This window comes from Eutrigla gurnardus (genome assembly GCF_963514095.1).
Source record: "Eutrigla gurnardus genome assembly, chromosome: 15".
Lineage (NCBI taxonomy): Eukaryota > Metazoa > Chordata > Actinopteri > Perciformes > Triglidae > Eutrigla > Eutrigla gurnardus.
The window spans coordinates 11198338-11219281 of record NC_139938.1 but is presented as its reverse complement, the minus strand read 5'-3'; the positions used below and the strand labels follow the sequence as shown (position 1 = coordinate 11219281).

General features: G+C 44.5%; 1 protein-coding gene across 2 annotated transcripts in view; it reads left to right on the top strand.

The window, feature by feature from the left end:
- The first annotated feature begins 1598 nt into the window (after window positions 1-1598).
- robo3 (roundabout, axon guidance receptor, homolog 3) overlaps window positions 1599-20944 on the top strand; it is an 80813-nt gene continuing 61467 nt past the window's right edge. For both annotated transcript variants that reach the window (XM_084029468.1, XM_084029467.1), the window contains exons 1-2: window positions 1599-2160; window positions 16641-16967. In XM_084029468.1, the coding sequence (XP_083885594.1) occupies window positions 2094-2160; window positions 16641-16967 (394 nt within the window). In that variant the 5' untranslated portion in view covers window positions 1599-2093. The remainder of the gene's footprint in view (window positions 2161-16640; window positions 16968-20944) is intronic.

Below are 20944 nucleotides of genomic sequence, written 5' to 3'. Positions count from 1 at the left end.
GATGTGGAATCATTTGTTTCTTCAGGAGCCGTGTGTGACAGAATGTGTAAAATCTCCTGACGCTCACCACCATCCGATGCATTTTATAAATGTCAAGAGCTGTGTGTTTACTAGGTCTGTCTGACCCCTAATATTTATTCAGCTCAACAGCACTCTAACCAATCATTCCATATTGCTTCATTGCAGAACTGTGGCTCTCGGTATGTCAAGTCTCATTGGCTGCAGTTCCCCATATCTACTGGCACATGTAATATTGCTTTTCGCTTCCCATCAAGTGCAGGCAAAGCCTGCGCTCAGATAAATAGTGACATTTTGCAGTGGTGTGTGGGGTTTGTTTGTATCTCTCGGTGCCTGAGTGATTTCCATTGGCTGATTTGTATACACAGTACCACAGCCGGCACGATCAAAGGGCTTTTACATGTAAGGCAAATTTGCATTCGGATTTATTCCACCACCAACGTAACGTATGCCTCTCTGTGGTTGGATAACAGCTTTGGGGATAAATGTTGACATTTGCACCAAAGTGTGACTTCAATTATATAAGGTTGTTTCTAAACACATTTAATCCCAGTATGATTTTAAAGGCCTTTAGATACCTGTCACTATTCCTGGAAACCTAACTACAATTATGTTGTGAAAGGAAATATTCATATCCACACTCAAAATGATTCACAGACACAAACATGCTGCTGCAGGCTTTGGTGATGGTATAATTGAGTCCCGTCTGCCATATCTCTGGAAGATGTCACCTCCTGCAGACTGCATCTAATAAAATATGTCCTAGGTGACCAATCAACCACAATTACTGTAAACATGACCAAACCAGGCCAAATTGAAACAAAGTCAGTCAAACAATAAAGCAACAATGGCTCTGCTCTGACCAAAATCATTATATTAAATGGTGCGCAACAGCATTTGATTGGTAAGCATCTGTAGGCTTTCTGATTTATTTATTTTTTTAAATTAGGGTTAACATTTTTTTTTTTAACTTTAACTAAAAAGTTTTTTTTGTCACTAAGTAAAGAATAATCTTTACATCTCTGACCAGTTTTGCTCGAGTGCGCTGGCCCTTTAAGAGAGTTGTGGGATGGTGAAGCCGGACAGAGTCACTAAGGAGCAAACCGGAAGCTTGGTGAGGGCGCCTTCAACATCACATCACGGAAGGTGATAACATTAAGGCACAATTGAATCATTTTTAATGTGGGCGAGTGTGGAGCCACAGAACAACACAAGTGCAATCACTAAGATAAAAAAGAAAACCACCATATTACGTTGATTGAATAATACAGGTCATAATTACTACATTGGAGTTCGGAAACATACTGGAATATGTACCCTGCAGTAACCCGTTTTTAATAAATTGTGTTTAACCACACACGGTTTGTTCGGGGGGATGAATAAAACTGTGATAGAAACTTAAACTAGACAACGTGTTTGGGTTTTATTACGTCTTTATTCACGAGCGTTGCAACACATTGGTAAACCCTCGTTTTATTTTGAAAGCGGGAGCGGAAGCTGTGCGGTACTGCAGGGGCCTTTACGCCAGAGTGTTTTGGCTCGGGGACCGCGCTGTATTGTGATGAGGCTGTAGTAATTCACTGCTCGTAGCGGAGAGGAACAGAGACACAAACAGTTGTAAGACATGGAGCCGTGTGTTCAACAAAGTTAACAGGTTTCCTCTCGGCGCGATGACTGCGTGTACTTTGGGACTAGCGGACTTCTGAGTATTTCTCCCCGGTGACATTAACGTGAAAACGGACGGGAGAGAACCGGACTGACTGGCTGACTGACCGGGCGCTGCCTGCCACTCACAACCGCCTCTCCTCTCATCACCTGCGGCTTGCTTTTGACGGACTCTCCGCGGGTCGGGACTTTTTTTTTGGAGCGGTCGGGAAAAGAAAAGTTACGATGGTTGAATTTCAGCTTTAGTTCTACAGCGGCTGAGATGCTGCCTGTGGAGTTTGATGCCGTTTTCATCCCGTAGGCTGGACGTCATTTGGATCTATTCTCACTGTTGCTGGACAGCCTGTCTCACTAACTGCTTGTTCTGAAGCCTGGGAGCGACCTCCTCCACCTATGAAACAGCTGAGAGTATGATGGAGTACCGCCAGACATTGGTTCCCCTACTGATTCTATTTGCACTCAGAACTTTGGCATATGGTGAGTTTAAATTGGCTTGGTTGCTTATGGGTTATGTTTGCACAGATGGGGTTTATATGCTCCATATCGGTGGCTCCGACTCGGCTCTGTGGGGAACACACCATTCATATTGTATATGTGTGTGTATGTATATAAATATATATTGACACACACACACACACACATATATATATATATATATATATATATATATATATATATATATATATATATATATATATATATATATATAATATGACTGTATATTTGTATGTATTTATTTGGGAGACAGTGAATTATAATAATAATCCCTGTGGATGATGTCATTTAAAAGGCCACTTAAGCCAGCAGACACAAGAGTAGCCCATATGCAGCTTTCCTGTGTGTCTTGCCCAAGGGACCATGGTTTCACACCAGCATCTGCTCCCCACAGAAATCTCACTTTGTTGTTCTTCTAGCCTTCTCATTTATCTCTATTATTAGGCCCATTATGGGGGAAGACATATCCTGGGCACAGTGCAGAAACAGAAACAGCGTGATACCACGGCTGTATTGGGAGTTTGAGCAATGCTCACAATTGTATGGTCTTTTCTTTTTATTGCTGTAATGCGTTTTGGATAAACGCCTCCAGCAGATGATGCATGTTAAATGTTAAACTTGTATTTTACATCCGATGGCTCTCCTGAGCTGCTTTAGGATTCATTGGCTGCATAAAGACCCCGGGTTTCTTTGGGTTTAGCCTCCACGGAATCCTGAGATCCATGTGTCCAATCTTCGCAGCATATTGGCCTTGTGGTTTAATTGCTTTTAGAATCACTCTATATCAAAGAAATCGCTTTTCATTTGGTGGAGAGAAAGCTTCCACTGCAGGTACACAGCCAGAGTTATTGTAGTCCCTTTTGGGATGATGAAAACCTGCTGAATTGAGATTAGATGCTGGATCCACAGATCCCCATCAATCACAGATTTAAACCTGGTAAACAGCAGCCAGCAGGCAACAGGCTCTTCGCCAGCATACCTATGTCTTTGTGTTCGACACAGAAACACCCCCGCCTGTGATGCATAAAAGCATTGCTTTGCGACACAAGTGGGATGTTATAGTTTGTGACAGTGTGGTGTCGTTGGGCCTGGACCCACTGCTGAGCCTCCTTTTACAGGCCTGTAAACATTGGCTATGAACCCACAGCGTATGAACTCAGCATCTGTGAAAGTGCTCCTTCAGTGACTCCAGATGCTCCTCTGGGACTACAAAGGCTGGATTAAAGCTTCTCATTTTCACTTTAGCAAAAACGCACTTTTTGACAACAAGCCTGTACTGTTTTTAGCTGCGAGACTTACCATTCCTTGAAAATTTACATTTGAATAAGCCTCGGCGTCCCGTTCTGACACCGTTATCGAGATTAAAGGGAGCGGGGGCCTCAGATCAGTGCCGGCGCGGACATGTTGGGAAGATAAAATTAGCTTTATTTAAAGAATCATCCTGACTGTCTTCCTCTTTGTATCTGAAGGGCCTTTCATTTGGACTCAGAAGTCACATGTCAGGTCTTCAGGTTGTTTGGCCAGTAAGGCGACACTGCAGTCTGCGCTCTTATTGTCAGTCATCTCTGTCACCGTCAGTCAACACTAGCGTCCTCGTCAGCTCGCCTCGTGTTTGCCGTGCTCTCGTTGAAGTGACCGGGAGGGGACGGGCCTGGAGACAGCTGCCTTGTTGTCTCACGACGGCCCCCCCAAACACACCAGTAACCAGATCAAACAGCCGGCGCCAAACCACGATAGCCACACACTGTAATTACAGTGTGAGCGTACAAGTCCACTTCCTCCAGGGAGGGAAGTGTGGTGGGCCGTCATGTGGCTCAGATGGGACAATTAGCGAGACGTCTCATCCTTCAGAGTCCTTGCCTTGTTACTGGCAGTGGAGCTTTTTCACTTGAGGCATTTAAGACACGCTGTCATCCACAGTGACTCAGAGAGGAGGAGAAGGGGGGGGGCTTTAATAACTGATTGGTCAAGGACAGTCTGACAGGAGTTAAAGCTGTTGCAGGGATTTAATCTGTGACATTCCAGTAGCAGCATTGTCTCTTTAAATACACAAGCACTTCTCTTCCCCTAAAACAGCCAGCCATACAATCCAGTGGAGGCGAATGGAGTTTTGTTTGTGATGGTTATAAAGAAGAGAAACTCACCTGCACGCATTTGTTTCCAGAAACAATGTTCCTGTTCCTCTGGATAATCAGCAGGCCCCCACTGCCAGCAGCTTTAATGCTTTAATCTCTTTGGCAGTTGTGTGGAACAGAGCTGCGGCTCAGCATCATTTCCATGATAGATCCACCTGTCTGTTATTTTTCTTCGATTAACCCACTCATTGTTTTTCCTATCAAACGACACGAAGAAGAGAAAAACTGCTCATTAGAATGTAATTTCCCAGAGGTGGAGTGACCTCTTTAAGTCGCTTCTTTCTTTTTCTGACCAGCAGTCCAAACCCTAAAGTTTTAAATCCTCACGTCTGACAATTGGAAATGCTTCATATTACTTAAATGAATAAGGATCCGTGATCAATATCCAGTTAGTGTGTTTACATGTTGCACATTTGATCTTTCTGCTCAGCTCGTCAGTTGGAAGTCTGCAACCAACACATTTATTATATAGTATGCTGCTGTTAGTGCCACGTAAAGGCTCACCTATGTATTGTTCCACCTGTGTTGTTGTGTTTGTGTCTCCGTGATCAGTATTGTTATTGGTCCAGTGATGATGGAGAACGCTGAACGGGCTGCAACGTGATCGCTGAGAGCATCTCCCCGCCGTCAAAGTACTTCTATTCTACGAGTCTGTTTGTTATCGAGTCACGTGACCCATCGGCGTTGTATCGGAGGAGAGCCGGCGTTGTGTTGAACAGAAAGAGTCGCTCAGGAGGCTGTGATGATGGATGATTATGACGAGACTCCTCCAACCGAACTCAAACACAACTTTGGAAACGAGGGTCAGTCTGATTGGTCCCAGTATAACGAGCGGCGAAGGCAAACCTCAGGACTTGGCTACTGGCGTATTCTTTCTGCAGAGAAGAAAAAGGAGACAAAGAAAGCTTTGTAGTCATTTTTGACAACTAACACACACTCAGTGTACCTTCCTCCTCCCCCCACCTGCCTGCCCATCTGTTCTTTACAGATCAATTAGCCCGTCAATAGCTCGGCAAGCGTCGGTATGATACATAACAAATGAGCTGTGTCTCCTGAAAACCGCTGACGTACAAGTGAATCCTGATTTACGCTGATTGAATAAGAAAACTGAGAAGGAAGCACACGTCCTCTTGCTGTCATCACACGTTCAGCAGCATTAATCAAGCTGGAATGGACTTGTTTGTTTTTTTCCCCCCACAGCTCCTGGCGTGCTAAATATAGAACTAAATAATCAAGAAGCTTGGCTTGTGCTGTGTTTCTGTATATGTTTGTCACTGAGCAGCCACTCATTATGTACACCCATGATAATAGAAGTTCACCAAGCCAAATATGCATTACACAACAGCTTGGCGACGCCTGGCGATGCATTATTAACAAGTTATTTGTGCATTCGACTAGTGAATGGAGAAAAAAAAGAAAAACTTGCGGCGCCACGTTCTCTTTCCGAATGTAACCGCGGGGCTGCTCTCGCTCTCTTAATGGGAATGCTTAATATCCAGCGTGCACACGGGGCCAACATAAACCCACGATGGGGCACCGGGGACTTCTGCACCGGGCGCCAAAGGAAAGGGAATAAACTGAGCAGGAGCGGCGTTTAGCGGCGGGCGATGACAGTATAAGTCAGCTATTCCCTCTCCTTAAAGGTCTGCGACCGCCCGAGGGGCCCGACACAATACGGCCTTAACTCCCCACCTCGGGCTGTAGACAGATGGATGGCCCCCAGCATTAGTTCCAGTGGCTTTGGGAAGACGGACCCTCTATTGCTGCTTATGATACTGAAATAGATGGGCTGTTCTGCTGCTGCTGCTGCATGACCGTGTGGGAAAACACTAACTGGACATTTCAGGTGGCATCGGTGTGCATTTGTGTGCACACTATCACAATTCAAATCACTTTGTTTTCCTGGCTGTCACTGGCGGAGGATTAAAGTGGTTTGACGTCCACATCAAACACACCAGTCTGCCAGCTTCCTCTCCAGAGGACGTCTTCCTTCCCGCCGTCCTCTTTGCCTACAAATATGGGACACATCCAAAACGTCTTCCTTCAAAGAGGCCTTTACTCTGTGTGTGTGTGTGTGTGTGTGTGTGTGTGTGTGTGTGTGTGTGTGTGTGCGTGTGTGTGTGTCTGACTTCCACACACCATTTCCATTCTATTACATCATGCATTCACTTTATACGAGGAGGTACTTCTTGAAACATCTTATCATACTTTCCTCAATAAAGTTAGTATCCCTATTAAGTGCTGTGATATTGCACACATACCCATAATTCCCTTGATAAACACCTCATAGGTCCTTGCTAAATATAAAGAAGTATTGTTACTTTGCTCTATATTAATACAAAACACTATTTCAACAAGAAGTCTATAGGCTCAGTAATTAATGTTTTATTTCAGTCTTCCCTGTCTGTTACTGTACAATCGATTAATCTATGAATCAAGACGTCTTCAGCCTGCAGTCGACCGGCCTCACCCCGCCCTTTAGTGTCTGTCCAGCCGTCTAACAAGAGCACATGGTTTTCATCAAGTGTGACTGGCGAGACAGTTGGTCAAATCTGTCTGTTTACAGCCTCTTTATTGTCCTCAGACTCTTCCAGCGTGCATTTTGAAGCACAAACAAAACTCTGCGGCAGTGAAAAGCCTGCGGGTGTAGCTGCAGCTGTCAGCGCCGTGACTTCGGCGGCGGGGTTGGATATGTTCGTGAGAGTCTGGCACTCGAGCGCTCGGTGTGAGAAAAAAGCCAAGTGATAATGGATCATTTTCAGCCGCGGCGTATCAAGGTGATGCTGCAGCGGAGGGACCTTGTCGGCTCGCTGACGCTTATTTAATGGCCGGATTCAGAACCGAGACAGCTCTCTCTGAAAAGTGACAGTTGCTGCTTACCTGTTGTTGACACACACACAGTGACTTGGCTGTTTGGTCTCTGCAGCAGCCGCTTGGTGATTGACGGTTGTGCATGACGTCCAGAAGGGAAATGCTTATTCAAGAAGTGTAACGAGGCAATTAGTGTCCTCTACTTGTTATCTCTTAAGTGCAACTCAGTGGTAGGCAGCTGGATTTGAATCCATCCCTCACTCTTCTTTGACTTCCCCCTCTATATCACTTTCTCCACTTGGTGTTTTTATGATACTTCAGAGCCTGTGCGTTTATCCACTTTTCTCTTGAATGCTAAACATTCACTATAGTTACACTTTCAGGCTCAGAGTGCTCATTCATGATCCGGGCTCATTCATATTCTGCCGCCATAATCTATTCATTTAGTAAATTATGATCCATTCAGACTCAAATAGACCATAAAGCAGGGGATGCTTTAGGGCGGGGCTACCTTGTGATTGACAGGTCGTTACCGCAGCTTCACTACTTTTGCCACCACACGACCAATGCAGTTACACAGCTGTAAAGTTGACCTTGAATTATGAAACTAACTTTGTTAAAAACTTCACACCAGAAACCAGATGGATCCAGATCCAGTAAGGTTGTGCCGATCCACCCGTCGCTCGTCCTTAGTCCAAATATGGTCACTTCCTTCACTGAAATTCCCGAACTCCAGCCTCAAAACTGTAGTCCACAAACCAATGAGAGCTGTCACCATGACTACGTCCACTTCTCATCCTCATATACAGTCTGTGTTTTTCTATATGTTTAAAAAAGGCCAAGAACTGATCTCAAAACCTGGCAGCCCTTCCTGCCGAGCCCTGGACACACTCGTATAGTCATTCATCCAACTAAGGAGGAGGACAGAGCAGTGTGTCAGTGTGCTGAGTGGTTGGCTCCATCACACAACTCCCTGTCATCAATCACTGTCCTCATTATACGTCTCTCCTGTAGATTGTTTCAAGTTTGACTTTAGAATGAAAAATGAGCTAAAAGTTCCAAACAGGCTTCCTCTACCTCCTGGCAACTCAGACATAAGTTCTCAACCTCCATTGCCATCAGTTAACCAGTTAATTTCTTTACAGTACCTCCGTTGTTTTTCTTCTGGTTGCGGACTCAGGAAGTCCCTGTCTCGGGCCTTTCCTCCCTCAGAGGGACTGTGTGGTCAGACGGAGCAGATAGCAGTCGGTGTGTGTGTGTTGGGTTTGTGTGTGTGTGTGTGGAGCGGTCATAGATCTAATAGGAGCTAATCTTGAGTATGCTGCTGTGGGACAGGAAGCCAACGTTTTCCCACAGCTGTGTCGGGCCACCGGCAACCAGCGGTGCGCCCGAGGATGACGAGCAGGAGAGAGCGCATGCTGAACCTTCATGGACCGATGATTAGTGATGAGAAACCGTCGACAGGCAGCCTCGTTTGATACAAACTATGATGTCATTCTTTATGTTTTTTCCCCTCCGAAGCTCCACGACAGCATCACGTTCCCCCCGCTTCACTATTTTCTCCTCTACTTCCTCTTGTCTCTTCCTTCGTTCATCACATAGAACACTTGCAGCGACCCGGAGTGAATAGTGGGAGTCTAGTCCTCACATGCAGTCGCTGCTCTGCTGTTCGTTCAAAGCCCTAGATCTTTTTTTTTTTTTTAAAAACCCTCGTTGGTGAAAATCTTGTTACTAGCGGCCAACTGGAAGTCAAGCTGACAACTCTTGGCAGGATGTGTGAAAACTTGAAGAGTGCTCGACTGGTTTTATTTAAGTCCTCCGGACTGATGTCTTTTCTTGCATTTAAAGTTCTCTGAATGTGTAAATAGTTTAGCCAAACCCTCCTCCGCATTATCGATGTTAATATGGTGTTTTTCCAGAAGGCAGTACTTGATTATTCATATGCTGGTAAAAAAGTCAAAAACACGCCATGGAAACGTCCACGTGAAGGAGATGTTGCTGCTCCCTCAGAGCTGTTTCTGGGTTTGGATCGAAATCAAAACTGAATAGACTCCCAAACCTCTCGTGTTTGACCACGAGTAACTTTTTGTGTCCGTTTGGCTCAACTGTTTGTTCAGTTGAAAAGACGCCTCTGTCTATCTACAGCAAGCTGCTTCTGCCTTGTCAGCTTGCCCAAACATCTAGCCAAAACTCATTTCAGCTGCTCGGCCAGCGCGAGAGGCCGGAGGGAGCACCAAGCACCGTGGAGAGGGCTTTTTTTTTTTAAATCTTTTTGCTCCCGATTTCCACAACTGCCTCTTCTAAAGGAAGAGCAAAGAGAAGCGTCTCCAACCCCCTAACTCATGAATCTGTTCACGGCCCCAAGAGAGACGAGATAAAAACACCCAATTTCCTTTTGCAAAGTTGACCCTGCCCATTGAGATGCTTTGCATCAACACAGGCTCCATTAAGGAGGTCGTCTCTCTATGGCGGCCGCTTTGCATTCTCATGCAAGCGCCTCATGTTGTTGTCCCCACAGGGTCAAAGAGTAGGAGGCAGCTCCCGCCTGCCTGCCTGCCTCCCTCGCTGCTGCCAATTTAACTCTGAATGCACATTTGCAAATCAATTCCTGTGGGCTCTGGTGGAAATGAAGAGGAGGAGGAGGAGGAAGAGGAGGCAACAGAGCTGTAAAACAACCAATTCTGCAAGAGGGAAGCCAGAATGCTAAAAGGAATTGCAGATGAGAGGAAGATGACAACAGGAAAGTTGTTGAATTGTCGTTGATGGTCATCTCCCCCCCTCGGCCCCTTCCTTAAAGATTACAACACTCATTCTGTTCACACGTTTGATTGATTCAGTTTAAAAAGACTCTTCCAGCCATTAACAGCTGTCTTTTTTTGAAGTAGGATTGCTGGGGGAGGGTGCGGTGTCAAGGTTAGCTCAGCTTAGTCTTAATTTGAGTTGCTTATTTTCTTTTACCACAACTCACCGCTTTTGAAACACTGCGGCATTCTGATTTATTTTCGAGTCCCTCATGCAGAGTGGAAAGGCGGTTCTCACCCGGGGAAGACGTGGCGGGGCTGACGTGCCGTCCATGTTTGATGTGCGTTTCCCTGCAGGGCTGCCGTGAACAGAATCACTTCCATCGTGTTCGTGTGTCGGTGTGAAGATCATTCTGTTGACCTCAAGGTTTTTGTACCCGACAGAAAGAGCACCCAAAGGCATGGAGTTATTGTACAAGTCAGACCATCATCACGCGGTGCGACGCTGCTGAGATTGTCTCCTAAAGCGTGTTTGTTCCGTAACATGAGATGCTTTTCATACATTCATCCAATACCACCATGTAGAATCGCCTTATTGTTTTCGCCTCCGTTTTCCACTTTGAATGATTAACCGTCACAACTCTGATCACATGTGGGAACGAGTCTGCAGTCTGACCTGTGACTTCTTAGCAGGGATGATTTCTGGATAATTGGAGCCGAACTGTTTTCACGCCAGAAGAAGCTGCGCTATCATCCCATTGTCAGTCACAGTAACTTTTTAACGCACGTCTAATTTGGTATTAAAAAAGGAAAAAGTTGTTATTTTGGAACATTTCTCTATTTTAGGACTTTTAAGACATTTGAAAGTTGATCTTCACAGTCACAAGTGTTGAAATCTCTCTCCTCGACGCCGACGTGTGTGTGAGTTAATTGGATGTTGTTCTGATGGGAAGTAAATCTGCTTGATGCGTTTGTGGTGAAATAAAGCCGGCGAGTTGGCGGCGGTCCTCTGTTTTTGATTTATATCAGCATGACACAGCGAGCCACTTGTTCTTGTACTAGATAAGAAAAAGTTCTGCCTCAGCACTTTGCCATCCTCCCTTATAGAACAGACATTTCAGCAGTAGTTTGTGCTCCTGGCTGTTTTGGTCTGATTTTTTTCCCCTTCATTTGTTTTTGCACTATTTCTCCGTCACCCTCTCAGGCATTCGCCTCTCCTCCCGTTTCCCTCCATTTAAAAGGACTTTGAAGTTGTTTGCCAGTAATTCACTCTTTGTCTCGATGCTTGAATGTAGTCTGCATACAGAGTGCTCCACGTGAGCCTTGAATCGGAGTCTGTCACTGTGGACACATCAGGCGGGCTGGGAGGGTTTGTGCTGAGTAGACTGGAGTCAATTAAAACAACAGGGCTCTGTTTCCTCTGCTGGATTAACCAGCCGTGTAATTACACTACAAGACAAACACAAGTGTATTCTTTTGTATGAAGAGATACTATGCAGATTCCTAACCGGAGAGAGAGCCGCTGTGGATGTGAACGGCTCTCCCGTAGTGATAACTGGAAAGGCTGCAGCATATGAGTTCAACTTCATATTCATCAAAGCATTGACTGAGCCTTGTGCCCTGAGTGGGGGACTTGCAGGTGCAGGTTCCTCCTTTTAATTTGTCAGCCTTTTCTTAATTTGAACAATGAGGCTACAGTTTTGTGCCTCTAAAGGCGAGATAAAAGAAATACCTTTTTTCATGGCAGTTAGCCACATTTCAAAACAGTGTATTTATTTCACCAAGGAGACCAGTTTTGTTTCCGCTTCGCATCCTCCACTTCTTCCTCTTGCTGTCCTGCAGCCATGTGTAATCATGACCTATAGCGCCAACTTCTGATGAAACTACGCTTTGCGTAGCTGAGTTTATTCACATTGCCACATTTCAAAAGCTCACTTAAAATCCACTTGACAATTGAATAGAAATGTGACTATGGATAACTGACAGCTATCAGATCTACGAGGGAAATCACATCCTTCAAGTGTATTTCTTCTGGGACTTTCGACGGTAATTCGTCTTTTCACCTGTTTCATGTCAAACACCAGTCTTACAGGCTGGACTGGACATCCCTGTGGTTTTTATTAGCTCACATAGCTTTGAGAGTTGCTGCCATCCTTCTGTAGTACCCCACAGCCAGGAGCTAATAGGTCCTTAGAGGGTCCAGACCCTCCTATTAGACACCCTTCTCCAGACAGCCGTACTCTCCAGACTCCAGCTGTCCATTTTACCCAATTTTGAGTTCATCTTCTCCATCCTCTGTCTCCCTCGTTACTTACGTCTACTCTCGCTGCGAGCGTTGTAGCTGAGAGATACGATGCAGCTTAGAAATCCAAATGTTCCAGCGTTGTTTGGCATCGCAGTCCGTCTCTATCAACATGCAGATCTGCACCATTGCACTCATGCTAATGTTCAGCCTGCAGCCGCACAAAAGAAGCTTGTGCAGAGATCACTATCGTTACAGTGATATCAGTGTCGATTCAGAAGATGCCTCATCATCCTTGGAATGCGGACACAGTTAGACTTTTTTTTCTATTTCCCGAAGTCGACATCCCAGAGTAAGGGGAACAGAGCATTCCTATGTGTAGAAGAGGGATCGTTGCCTAAAGCCTATTTATGTCCTTGGATGATGGCCGTATCTTCTTGAAGAGGTGTTGTTCAGTGGTTGCTACTCAGCATGGGATCATATGAAAATGTCATGTCAGCATTATCCTCACGGAAATCATCAGAATTCATTATCCTATTATCCTGAGTCACCAAAATGTGCTCTGAACTCTTCAACTGAACAACTGGAATCAATTTACATTTAGTTAAGAAACAAATGTTTTTATTGCATCAAAGATAAGTGCTTTATAGTGAAAAACAATCAAATTATAATATATAATAAGATGATCATAAATCAAAAGCTCCCCCCACATAAATAAAGACTGAATACATCCAAAATATCATTTTGTAACCTGTATTTTTATATTGGGCTCTATTTTTCCCTCCTCTACCATGACAGTGAGGTAGACCACTTTTCAAGTCTCTGGTGACGATAGTCATGATTATCCCGATCATGAAAGTTCTAATGACCTGTGGCGAAAACCTACATCGACCCATCCCTACTGGCCACTTGGATGTACCTTGGTGGCATTTTATTCAGTCAACATGGTGGTCTCTTTTTGTTTAAAAGCCTTCGCTTTACATCTTCCAACCAGCTGTCACTGTAAAATGTATGAGTCAGCCCTTAAAAGCTCTCCACCCCCGAAACCCTCCCGGCCACACAGACTCAGTTCTGCCATGATAAAAGCTATTATCATTAGAGCTATTAAATGGATGGCCTCTATCTTTAAATATATGCAAAATGTGTTTTATCTGGTAGCTCTGCATTATAGAATTCCACATAAAATCACAGAGATGTGTGTTAGGTCCAGATTAGAACAGCAGGTGTCTGTTAATGTACATCCATGAAGACTCCGCCGCCACCAACACCACCGACCACTTAGTGCAGAGGGCCAGCTGCTTCTCTGCCACAGAGCATGACAATGATTCCTGCTTTCATCCTGATGCTTTGCCACAGATTTGCCGATGCAACAGTATAGATGATTTTATTATGTGGAGTACTTTCTGCTCCCAAAAGATACCTGAACTGTTTCGGCGGCCAAATCAGACATAAGAATCACAAAATAACATGAGACAAGAAAGAGTAAAAACATCACAGCAGCACAACTACAAAGTAGGACTGTAATTCTGAATATATGTAATACCGTTATATGATAAGTACAAGAATGTTTTATTTAAATGGCAAGGTGTTTCAGTGTAATAACATATTTATGTAGAAAATAACTGAACAGTTATACATACATACGTTTACATTGGTATTTAATGGCAAAAACAAATCAATGGTGAAACTCTACATCTGTGATAGATGAACAATTAGGTCCATAATGAACAACCATTGTGTACGTTGGACACGTTCATATGTAGCAGTTTAGAAGATTTTGATTTGATTGATGGTTTTGAAATAATTAATAGCTTCTACAAGCTATAAACTCAATGACATACGTTAAGTTTTGGAAAGAAAGTGACAAAGACGGGAATTTGTAGTCGGGTTTTTTTGGAAGTATGTGTCAGACATAAACCCGTCTGCAAGTCGAAGCCACGGTGGCGTTTCCTCCTTTGCAGAGCTTTCTAGTTCCCCGTCTTTGTGAATGTAATTGCATTGAGAGCAGGGCCATCAGAGAGTACTCTATATTCCCATCAGCGGCAAGAACTTTAGCGGACTTCTTAATCCCCCCAAAACCTTTTAGAGGATTTGTCACTTTGAGGGCAGGCATTTTGGCAGCTTTTCTTATCTGGCGTTATCAGGAAAGCCTGAACCTTTGAACTCCTTCTCATTCATGCACCTGTGGGAGGAACAATTTCATGTTGGACCTCATTCCACTCTTATACTCTTTCCATCGGACAGGATGTTCACAGTCACAACCTTCCCCAATCTTTTCCTGGAATTGGAATCAGAGTTGGAAACGACCAATCGGCTAAAATCTCTTCGTATCCTGCAGCATTAGGAAGACACTTCAGTGGAACTAAGGGGCCAAGTCCTAACCCTGAAATCAACCCAAGAACATTATCTTAGGGATGGGTAGTGTTCTTCCACCAAACCCAGGGACAGATAGTGAAACATGATTCATCACTCCAAAGAACACGTTTCCACAGCTAGAGTCCAGTGGCGGCTCCAGCTTGCATTTCTTTATGCGTGGTCTACCAGTAGTGTCGTACTCGAGACTGGTCTTGGTCTCAAGACCACTTTTCAAGGTCTCAACTTAGAAACAACTGCATATTTACTAGATCTTGTCTCAGACAAAGAGGACTCTGGCTTTTATTTCAAGTGTTGGAAAGACCACCACTGAGGGGATATTGCTAAATTGCCTGTGCATTGTTTGATTTATCTGTTAACATCATTACTGATGTCAAACTTTGTGCTTCAACCAATAACGTGACTCATTTGTGAATTAGATGGCTGTAGCTCCTCTCCCCCAACGTCAGACAAACCTTCAGTAATAAAACGTTGCGACCAAAACACAGCAGAACTTGGACGTGCGCTTGCCTGAATCTCAGTCTTCCTTGGTCTTGGACCTGACATGATCTCAAACCCCTAAAAACTTGGGCTTGTCTCGGTCTTCATACACTCTGGTCTTGGTAATGACTTTGTGTTGATTTTAGTGGTCTTGACTATAAAACTGCGGCCTCTGGCTGAGCTGTTGGCACTTCCACTTCGATATAACAGTTTATAGTTGACCTGAGCAGAAAGTTCATGAACTAAAAGCATGGTGCCATTTAACATCACTCAACCCTTACAACCCATTCTCAATACCATTGAGATACCATTGTTATGTGCTGTATTTTATGCCTGAAACACTGTCCACTGACTTTTGGCCGTATAGCGTTTAAACTGTAACCAAGCAATGGCTTGTTCCAGAAGAACAGCAGCATCGGGGTCAAACAAAACTCCTAAATGTTGAACAAAGCAACTCCTGTTTTCTGTCTTCCCGAAATGTACACAACCGCTCCCACAGTCTCCTACTGGTGATTAGTTCTGAAAGCACATATTTGCATATTATGGCTAGAGCACGCATCACAGGGAAAGTGAAAAGTGGTTTTACTTTAAAAAACAGCATAGAAATCCCTCTTTGCAATGTCATGAATGCTGCAACAATCATCAGTGGTGCAAAACATGGTTATTAAAAAGAAAAAAAAAACATGGCAAGACGCACCTCCTGTTGTCATTCTTTCATTTGCTCTCCAGGGAGACATTTCACTTGTGGGGCTTGAGCTTGTGTCATTGCTTTTCATACATAATTGTACCACCAACATGCTGTCATTCAAATTGGAGGAGGAAGAGGATAGATAGAGGGGGAAAAAGCAATTTCAAAGGTTGCAAAAGAAAAAAAACCTGTGGGGATTACCTCGCCTCCATCTGCTTCTGTCTTCATTTATTTCTTTCAATCAGACTTTCAAAGGAAAGAGTCTGCAGACTGCATAAACGCTGCAACACACTGCATTCATGTTTCGGAGTGTCTTATAGAATATGATATTTCTATTCTATTGCACCATAGCTGTGCATATGATCCTATCAGATAGAAAACTATTTAACTGGGTTTTCAAAAAAAGGGCTATGCGTGAGTTGGTTCTATATTTTTTATTTATTTATTTTTATATCTGAATATTTCAGTGGCACTACTTTCCAATGAGATTACGATGAGCACAGTTCCACCATGTTTACTTCTCTCCTGCTTCCCTTCCACCGCCAGAGAATTCGGCTTTGGTTTGATAGATGCAGAATTTAGAGCATGTAATTCCACATGTCCCTCAGATATCTATTTTGAATATAAGTGTTGAGAAATGACATTACATGCTGGCTTTGCACAGCCATTTTGCCTGTAGTGTTTTTAACCTGCAGCCATTCACACGCCAAGCTGAAGAGGTTTGAAGACTCGAATGTAAAAAAAGGCTTTTCATTAACATTTATAACATGTATGTATCATGTTGTCTAAACTCAAAAGCATTGACTATTAATTAATAATGAAGCAATTCCTTCTGATCAGTTTTCTATTACGTCAGCACCAGTCTGCTCTGATTTGCTGTGATTAAACCGCTCACTTCACTCATATATAACGCCCATATTCACGTTTGCACCTTCAAAAAGAAAAAGAAAAAGAAAACCTAACCCTTCCTCCTGTTGTCGTCTCATCTCCAGGATCCAGACCCAGGTTAGAGGATGCGGCTCCCCGCATCATAGAACACCCATCTGATCTGATCGTGTCCAAGGGCGAGCCGGCCACCCTCAACTGCAAGGCCGAGGGGCGGCCCACTCCAATGGTCGAATGGTACAAGGACGGCGAGCGCGTCGAGACGGATCGAGAGGATCCCCGATCCCACCGCATGCTCTTACCCAGCGGCTCCCTCTTCTTCCTGCGGATCGTACACGGGAGGCGGAGCAAACCTGACGAAGGCGTCTATGTGTGCGTGGCGCGCAACTACCTGGGCGAGGCGGTCAGTCGCAATGCATCGCTGGAGGTGGCAAGTAAGTTTGCTATTTAGGCTTGAGTGCTCAGGGGTGTGTATGTGTGTGTGTGTGTACGTATTTGATTTCTAGACATCCAGCGTGAGGACAGTCGTCACTTCTTCAAACGCCTCTTTGAGGGTTCAGATATGGTTTAAGTTTCAGGTAAAGATAAGGCTTTGGTTCAGGTAGGGCTTGGTACAATATTCTGAATTCAATACTGATACCACAACAATACTTTTTGGGATACTTTTGGAAACCTAATTAGTAGATTGAGAGATATTAGTTTGTTATTAACCAACAAAATAAATTAAACCCTCATTCTACCCCCCCCTCCCCACACCAAACTGTTCTCAAATGTAACACTTAACAGTTTTTTTTAAATGTTTATCAGTTGATTTTCCAAATATTGATTCTCAGCCCCTTTTCTAAATCCACATGAATCCACATCGGCATCACTTAGATCCACCACACAGCACTGATTTAGAACGAAAATACGACACTTGCTGATTGATGACCGTTTGCTGACAAACGATCAAGCGTATAAGAGGCTATTTTTAGAAGTGGAGTCTGGTGCAGTGCTGACTCAACGCTACATGACATCACTTCCTGTAAACTTGAAACAATGAGGTTCCGTGTTAACTGAATATTCTCTGGACTCCTCAGTAAAAAACACTGAATCTGTCGGCACGTTAGCGAGACGTTCAATACCACGACACACGAGAGCAGAGCATATTAATGATTGTGTGTAATTTCATCAGCGGTGCATGCATATAGAGGACACACTGTCCATACTTTGGATCCCACGTTGAAACGTTTCTGACGTTGCCTGCAGGTGAATGTACGTCTTGTGTTCTCTGCTTCTTTAGCGGTGGAGCAAAGTCTTTGGAAACTCGGTATGGTGTATTTTAACGAAACCCAGTCCTTGGTCAGGGTTAGGTTTAGTTGTGATGCATATGGTTGGTAAGGGAGAGAGAGAATGCATACTGTCTGTGTCTGTGAGTGGCCTCACAGAGATAGAAGTACAAGGTTGTGTGTTTTGGTGCGATTAAGTCCCATTTTCGTGATGCCTGTTTTAGAGGAGATGTGGAGCTAGAGAGAACGTCACTAAGAAAAAGAATGTGTTTGTTCTGCAACACAAGTCTGTAGAGACAAGAAACCATAGCCGTGTTAGCCGTGCGTTTTGTTTGTCCACATATCGAGTGTCATGTCATGTTTAGCCCCAGTAATAAAAAAAAGAAATCAAATGACATAGATAGCAATAGTGTTAGCCGCTCTGTTAAAGTCTCGAGGCCGCTTCAAAGGACTCGGCTCTCTTATCATCGCTGTCACTCGGCTGAGTTAACTTAAGACGCCACCCCTGACCTTGGTGTCAGATCTCCCGGCAGCTTGCACCTCGAGACCCCCTCCGGCCCTGTCCTCCTCTCCGGCCCCCCCGACATGGCATCCTATCTCCTCCCGCTACGCAGAGGCTGGCTCCTGTCATGTTGCGACCAGGCCTGTTAATGTAGAGATAACTCTTGTTGCCACTGGACAGGAAAGCTATAAAAGAGAGAGAGAGTCTTGCAGTAAGGGGATAGAAAGGTCTCTCCAGCAGAAGTTCTGCTAAAATACGACAAAGTCCTGTCAGATGAGAGTCTCCTTAACAAGGCTGCTTGTATATGGGACACTTTCATGAAAAGCAGATAGGGCCAATTAGCTCTAATAGCCATTTCCTTATCAGGATCACTCTCAGGTTGCTGCTTGGCCAAAATGCCAAACTCAAGACTTCAAACTCACGTCCACAGTGGGTGACATCATGATGATACCTCCACTTCTTATGTACAGTATGGCTGGAGATGTAATCGCACAGGGTTAAATAGACATTTCTACTTTACTTTACTAATTCAGGTAAAATGAATGCAACATGAGCAGCCGTTGCAGAAACACGAGTCAACATTGAAACATTTCCTCCAACCCCTTCTCCCTGGCCTCCTAATATCATCCTCCCTTTAAAACAGAAACCGTCTCAGGAATTTCTCCTCGCACTAACACAGACCAGCTGAAAGCAGTTGAAAACAAACTGCATTCCTTGTTAAAAAAAGAAAGAAGAAAGCCAGTGAAACTCTAGCCTCCTGTCAGACACCTTAAGGCCGGGCATCATGCTTCCCAGGAAGGTTCCTGCCTCTAACTTAATAATCAGGCTGAATTTCCCCCGACTGCTTCCACCACAGAAAAACAGCCCATGAATCAATGAGGACCCTCTATAAACAGCTGGGCTCTGTGCTGTGTGTCTGTCAACGCTCCTCAAGGCAGCATGAAGGATTACCTTCAGAAGCTGCTGGATACTTGTGATAGACGCTGCTCATGGAAGCAGGTAGAACAGGCGAAGGTGTTACGAAGGCGAGCAGATGAGTAGAGCAGTCACCGATGCTGAGGGATTATAACCAAAATTATCATCACGATTCATTTGATGAATATTGACATCCCGATCAATCATTGATTTTTAGGGGGGTTTGTATTTCACATTTAAATCAACAGAGCACTGCTGTCACGTCCATGCTCTGCTCCTAATGAACTCATCTTTGCATCAAAACAGGACTTGAACTCAGGTTCTTCTTCACCTGAGTTCAGGTCATTGTCAGCAAAAGGAGTCATGTAGTATTTGATATGCAGTTTTTAACACTATCAAATGAGTTTGCAAATGAGTCAGCAAAATATTCCTGGCATATCTGGTAGCATCAATGATACACACAGGTTAACAAACGCCGAACTACCCTTTCTGACTAAAACAAAAACACCTCAACATAAATAATCTCAGAAGTATTTTTAATTTTTACCACTGAGGAAGGTTTCTCCACACAGCTCATCAGTCCATCTGTTTTCGGGTTGTTGTTGGCATAATGCATGTTCCTTAGAGAAGTGACTCTCAGACGCGTGTGTGGGGACACAACTTCGATAAACTGTTGTTTTTACAGATAATAATCCCTAATCTTGTGGTACTAGATTGTTTTACTTGTGTGTAGCGTCCGCCTGCACAACCAAACCTACAAACCCACTTTTGGTGCATTGCCTCTAAAGAGAGAGGGAGGTTATGGAGAGCAAACAGCGGCCAGTGCCAAAGGCGAGCCGGTGCCAGCTCCTGCCGGGCCCCGTGGCACCATTGGGCCGGAGATAAGGCCCCGGGCACATACGCCTGCCCGGAGCTGCCAGGGGGCTCAGCGTGGCACCAGAGACGGAGCATGATGGCACTTTGTGGTTGGTGTCACTTCTCCTCCCCAGCGTGGCGGCACTGGGGGGCAAACGGAGAGGGAGCTGCATTGTGTGTATATTTGGTGTCGGGTGGGAGCCAACGCAGTGGGAGGGGCGTGAGGTTGAGGAGGTTTAACCCCTCACAGGCCCTTGGCTGCAGGCTGAGAGGCAGGCGGGGTGATGGAGGCCGCAGTACGGAGGGACGTGTGAAGAGTTGACGAATATACCTGAGAGTGTGTTTCCTTTCGTATGTTAAACTCTTTGTGCGTGGACCAAACGGGCCGCGACTAAAGAGCTTTTTTAAAGCAGAGCTTTTACTGCAGACAGCTTGTCGAGGCGGTTTCATGTAGAATTGAAGCAGCAGTTGATAAGTGAGCCCTTAGAAGTCAAACAAATGTAACACTAGACACTCCATCATCTTAGCTTTAGTTTGAAAGTGCACAAAGTTATGGATTTCAACTTTAAAGTGATACGCCACCCAAATTCTCTCTTTTGAAGATCAAAGAGCCCGCGCAGGCTTAAGAGGTGGCTGTAAAACTTTAGTAGATTCCTCACTGACGGAGAACATCTGCTGTAGGCAGGTTGAGTTCAGTCTGTTTATTTTAGTAGTGAGAACATATCAAAAAAGCATTAAACTAACAACCAGCACTCAGTGTGTGGGTGTGGTTCTATACCTTGTCATGGCGTGTTGGTGGTGCCAGACAGAGAGCAACCAAATTAGGATTCATCTTCTGTGCATCGTCTGTTTAATAACTGAAATATTTGAG